This window comes from Sinocyclocheilus grahami, unplaced genomic scaffold (genome assembly GCF_001515645.1).
Source record: "Sinocyclocheilus grahami isolate Dianchi unplaced genomic scaffold, SAMN03320097.WGS_v1.1 scaffold3338.1, whole genome shotgun sequence".
Lineage (NCBI taxonomy): Eukaryota > Metazoa > Chordata > Actinopteri > Cypriniformes > Cyprinidae > Sinocyclocheilus > Sinocyclocheilus grahami.
The window spans coordinates 15,484-20,926 of NW_015508479.1; the positions used below are offsets into that span (position 1 = coordinate 15,484).

At 40.7% G+C, this 5,443-nt stretch overlaps 1 protein-coding gene across 1 annotated transcript in view; it reads left to right on the plus strand.

Annotated features, from left to right (window-relative positions):
- LOC107576208 (uncharacterized) overlaps positions 1 to 2,819 on the plus strand; it is a 14,145-nt gene extending 11,326 nt beyond the window's left edge. Inside the window, exons 11-13 of the mRNA XM_016262434.1 lie at positions 18 to 100; positions 667 to 682; positions 2,586 to 2,819. Coding sequence (XP_016117920.1) covers positions 18 to 100; positions 667 to 682; positions 2,586 to 2,819 — 333 coding nt within the window. The remainder of the gene's footprint in view (positions 1 to 17; positions 101 to 666; positions 683 to 2,585) is intronic.
- Positions 2,820 to 5,443: the final 2,624 nt, after the last annotated feature.

The following is a 5,443-nucleotide window of genomic DNA, read 5'->3' on the forward strand; positions in this document are numbered from 1 at the left end:
CTCTCTCTCTCCTGTAGGAGGGTGTGGCTGCGCAGATGGAGGTCACACTGGAGGATCTGAGCGAAGACGAGGAGTTCGACTCTGACACTGTGTACGGTGGGTAATCATCAGCGACAGACCGGTCTTCCTCTATTATTATCTTTATTATTATTATTATTCAAGCATCAAAACATTAAAAGTTTAAAGAGATAGTTCACCCAAAAATGAAAAGTACCCCATGATTTACTCGCCCTCAAGGCATCCTAGGTGTGTATGACCTTCTTCTTTCAGACAAATACAATCAGAGTTATATTCAGTACAATTCTGGCTCTTCCAAGCTTTATAATGGAAGTGAATGGGTGTTATTTTTCAACCGTCCAAAAGAAGTCCAATAAAGCGCATCCGTCCCTCATAAAAAGTGCCTCATTTCACAGTGTTTTTTGGCCGTCACACAGAGTACGAGTTAAAGCAGAGCTAAGGCCTTGAAATATGACGCTCTGCCCTAAACAAAGACATTTTGAACACTTTTTTTACAGTGCCAGTCTTTTATAGACCCTTGAACTCGAATAAGACGATGCACAGAGCTGTATTTCATGTTGTTGCATTAAACGGGACATTAGGCCTTTATTAGAGGTACTAGCCTAAATTTTGAGCAAATAGATCTCTTTTAATTCATGTGCACCCAAGCTCTCGTTTCTTCATAGTAAGATGGCAGTGATGCACAAAGGAAATGGGTTAGAATATATAAAACTAGAAAATGCTCCCGTGCTCGTGTCAATAGTTTCTCAGAGGCATGAAAACTGTTCTTGTGTGCGTGCAAAAGTGTGTGTATGTGCAAGAAAATCAATGAAAAACCCCCTGAGAAAATCCTAATATTTACAGATGACTGTACTTTAATACCTGAAAATAATGCACTATGAACCATGTATGTTAAATATGGTTTGAAATGTGAAATTTTGAAATGGAAAATGTGCAGGAACCCTGTAATTTAAAACATAATAGAAATGAGTACGATGAGTTGTTTTTTAATGAGAATAAGTGTGTAGTTTAATTCATACATAATGACAAGGCAACATTTTCACCCATGTTTATTTATTTATAGTTATTTGAAATATTAAAGTGGACACTTTAATGGGCTCTTATGTTTATAATATGTGTCCCTGCAGCACAAAAGCAGTGTTAAGTCGCTGGGGGATATTTGTAGCAATAGCCAACAATACATTGTATGGGTCACATTGAGTGTGCACGTGTGTGAGAATGAGTGTGTGTGTATCTGTGTGTGTGGGGGTGTGTGTGAGAGTGTGAGTGTGTGTGTGGGGGTGTGTGTGTGTGAGAGAGTGAGTGAGTGAGTGTGTGAGAGAGTGAGTGAGTGTGTGAGAGTGAGTGAGTGTGTGAGAGAGTGAGTGAGTGTGTGTGTGTGTGTGTGGGTGAGCGTGTGTGTGTGGGTGAGCGCGTGTGTGAGAGTGAGCGCGTGTGTGAGAGTGAGCGTGTGTGAGAGTGAGCGTGTGTGAGAGCGAGTGAGCGTGTGTGTGAGAGTGAGAGTGAGTGTGTGAGAGTGAGTGAGAGTGAGTGTGTGGGTGTGTGTGTGTGTGAGAGAGTGTGTGTGTGAGAGTGAGCGTGTGTGTGAGAGTGAGCGTGTGTGTGAGAGTGAGCGTGTGTGTGAGAGTGAGCGTGCGTGTGAGAGTGAGCGTGCGTGTGTGAGCGAGCGTGTGTGTGTGTGTGAGCGAGCGTGTGTGTGTGAGCGAGCGTGTGTGTGTGTGTGAGCGAGTGAGCGTGTGTGAGTGAGCGTGTAGTGAGCGTGTGCGTGAGAGTGAGCGTGAGAGTGAGCGTGTGTGTGTGAGCGTGTGTGTGTGAGCGTGTGTGTGTGAGAGTGTGTGTGTGAGAGTGTGTGTGTGTCTGAGTGTGCGCGCGTGTGTGTGTGTCTGAGTGTGCGCGCGTGTGTGTGTGTGTCTGAGTGTGCGCGTGTGTGTGTGTGTCTGAGTGTGCGCGCGTGTGTGTGTCTGAGTGTGCGCGCGTGTGTGTGTCTGAGTGTGCACGTGTGTGTGTGTGTGTGTGTGTGTGTGTGTGTGTGAGAATGATTGTGTGTTTGTTTGAGTGTGTGTGTGTGTGTGTTTGTTTTCTGGAATCAGTGTTATTTTAGCATTATTTCTATACAATTATAGTATTAATATTTTGAATTAGTTTTTATTTTTATGTTTTCTTTTTTTAATTTTAGTTTACATTTGAGTTATTTTATGTTTTTGTCATTTTATTTTTTAGATATTAGATTTTTTTTGTTTGTCGTTTAATTTTTTAATTAAATCTAATCTAAAAATCTAATCAAATTTTTGTTTAAATTTTTAATGTCTTTTTCATCTTATATTTATTTGATATTATATTTACATTTATATTCATTTTTAGTTAACAATAACACTATTAAATATCCTATTTTACATCTTATGGAAGCAAATGTCTTTAACTGTATCTTGCTCCGCTACAAACGACTCACTATTTAAAGCATTTATGCAATCTTATTAATTTATTCCCTCATAACTAAGCTTTAGAAAAGCATCAGAATTGTGAGCAGTCATGTAAAATGCATCTGTTGTTGATTTGTCACTGTGCAGCGTTATAAAGCCTTAAAGACACACGAAGAGTCCGGCTCAACCTCAGGAGACGCAGCAGACCACATGAGTCCAGACCCAGCCCCGCAGACCCTACAGTCCTGCAGCAGACAGGAAGTGGAGACGCTCGCACAGGAAGAAGCCGTCGCCAGAGAGCCGGAGGACGAGGGGAAGTCTGTCGGGGGCCGGGGCCGGACTCCTGCTAAGAGACGAGGACGAGGAGGAAGACGACGCTGAGACACACAGAGAGCTGTATCAGCCTCAGAGGACCCTAGTGAAACCACCCTCCGTAGACCGTGTGTGTGTGTGTGTGTGTGTGTGTGTGTGTGTGTGTGTGTGTGTGTGTGTCGCAGTTCAGACGGGATCGTGCCGCACACTCGCGCCTCTAGCCCTGTTTGTACAGTAGCTGTGTTTGTCATGAGCACACCGACCTCAGAAGAAGGGGATGATTGGATACGCTGCCGAAGCAAGACATCAGCAGCTCAGATTTCAGCACAAAACTAACGCGATGTGTCATAAAAATGAAATAGTTCAATCCTTAAAGTCATAAAATAGGTATTTTTGGCATTATAATATAGATATATAGAGACAGATAGAGAGAGAGTGACAGAGAGATAGATAGATAGATATAGAGATAGAGAGATATAGATAGAGACAGCTAGAGAGAGAGACAGATATATAGAGAGAGATAGAGATACAAACCCGGTTCCAAAAAAGTTGGGACACTGTACAAATTGTGAATAAAAACAGAATGCAATGATGTGGAAGTTTCAAATTTCAATATTTTATTCAGAATACAACATAGATGACATATCAAATGTTTAAACTGAGAAAATGTATCATTTTAAGGGAAAAATAAGTTGATTTTAAATTTCATGGCATCAACACATCTCAAAAAAGTTGGGACAAGGCCATGTTTACCACTGTGTGGCATCCCCTCTTCTTTTTATAACAGTCTGCAAACGTCTGGGGACTGAGGAGACAAGTTGCTCAAGTTTAGGAATAGGAATGTTGTAGTGTGTGTGTGTGTGTGTTTGTTTTCTGGAATCAGTGTTATTTTAGCATTATTTCTATACAATTATAGTATTAATATTTTGAATTAGTTTTTATTTTTATGTTTTCTTTTTTTAATTTTAGTTTACATTTGAGTTATTTTATGTTTTTGTCATTTTATTTTTTAGATATTAGATTTTTTTTGTTTGTCGTTTAATTTTTTAATTAAATCTAATCTAAAAATCTAATCAAATTTTTGTTTAAATTTTTAATGTCTTTTTCATCTTATATTTATTTGATATTATATTTACATTTATATTCATTTTTAGTTAACAATAACACTATTAAATATCCTATTTTACATCTTATGGAAGCAAATGTCTTTAACTGTATCTTGCTCCGCTACAAACGACTCACTATTTAAAGCATTTATGCAATCTTATTAATTTATTCCCTCATAACTAAGCTTTAGAAAAGCATCAGAATTGTGAGCAGTCATGTAAAATGCATCTGTTGTTGATTTGTCACTGTGCAGCGTTATAAAGCCTTAAAGACACACGAAGAGTCCGGCTCAACCTCAGGAGACGCAGCAGACCACATGAGTCCAGACCCAGCCCCGCAGACCCTACAGTCCTGCAGCAGACAGGAAGTGGAGACGCTCGCACAGGAAGAAGCCGTCGCCAGAGAGCCGGAGGACGAGGGGAAGTCTGTCGGGGGCCGGGGCCGGACTCCTGCTAAGAGACGAGGACGAGGAGGAAGACGACGCTGAGACACACAGAGAGCTGTATCAGCCTCAGAGGACCCTAGTGAAACCACCCTCCGTAGACCGTGTGTGTGTGTGTGTGTGTGTGTGTGTGTGTGTGTGTGTGTGTGTCGCAGTTCAGACGGGATCGTGCCGCACACTCGCGCCTCTAGCCCTGTTTGTACAGTAGCTGTGTTTGTCATGAGCACACCGACCTCAGAAGAAGGGGATGATCGGATACGCTGCCGAAGCAAGACATCAGCACCTCCAGCTCAGATTTCAGCACAAAACTAACGCGATGTGTCATAAAAATGAAATAGTTCAATCCTTAGTCATAAAATAGGTATTTTTGGCATTATAATATAGATATATAGAGACAGATAGAGAGAGAGAGAGAGAGAGAGAGATAGATAGATAGATAGATAAAGATTTTTTTTCTTGCATTGTCACATTATTTTCATAATAGTGAAACACATTTTTAGCCATTACCACTTTTTTGTTCTATTTTCATTACTGTAATGCAGTATTTTTAATCACAGGCAGTATAACCAATACAGCCATGCTGCATAAGTGCTTCACAATTTAAATGAACAACTATGCTCTATATTTATGTGTATTTCTATTGGTTTTGGGATGCGACGTGAGCAGATCGTGTTCCCTTCGAGTCATTTCCAAACTGTGTTCAGATTACAGTCAAATGTTTTTATTGCTTCATTCGATGGCATCGATTTCTCGTCACCAGAATAATGTTGGAAATAACAGGTTTCCGCTCAAACGTTTCCAACTGGTTCCCAGTAGTCTAAGACCAGCTTAAACCAGGTCTTAAACCAGCTAAGACCATCTTAAACCAGCTAAGATCAGCTAAGACCATCTTAAACCAGCTAAGATCAGCTAAGACCATCTTAAACCAGCTAAGACCATCTTAAACCAGCCAAGATCAGCTAAGACCATCTTAAACCAGGTCTTAAACCAGCCAAGACCATCTTAAACCAGCTAAGACCAGCTTAAACCAGGTCTTAAACCAGCTAAGACCAGCTTAAACCACCCAAGACCAGCTTAAACCAGCCAAGACCAGCTTAAACTAGGTATTAAACCAGCTAAGACCATCTTAAACCAGCTAAGACCA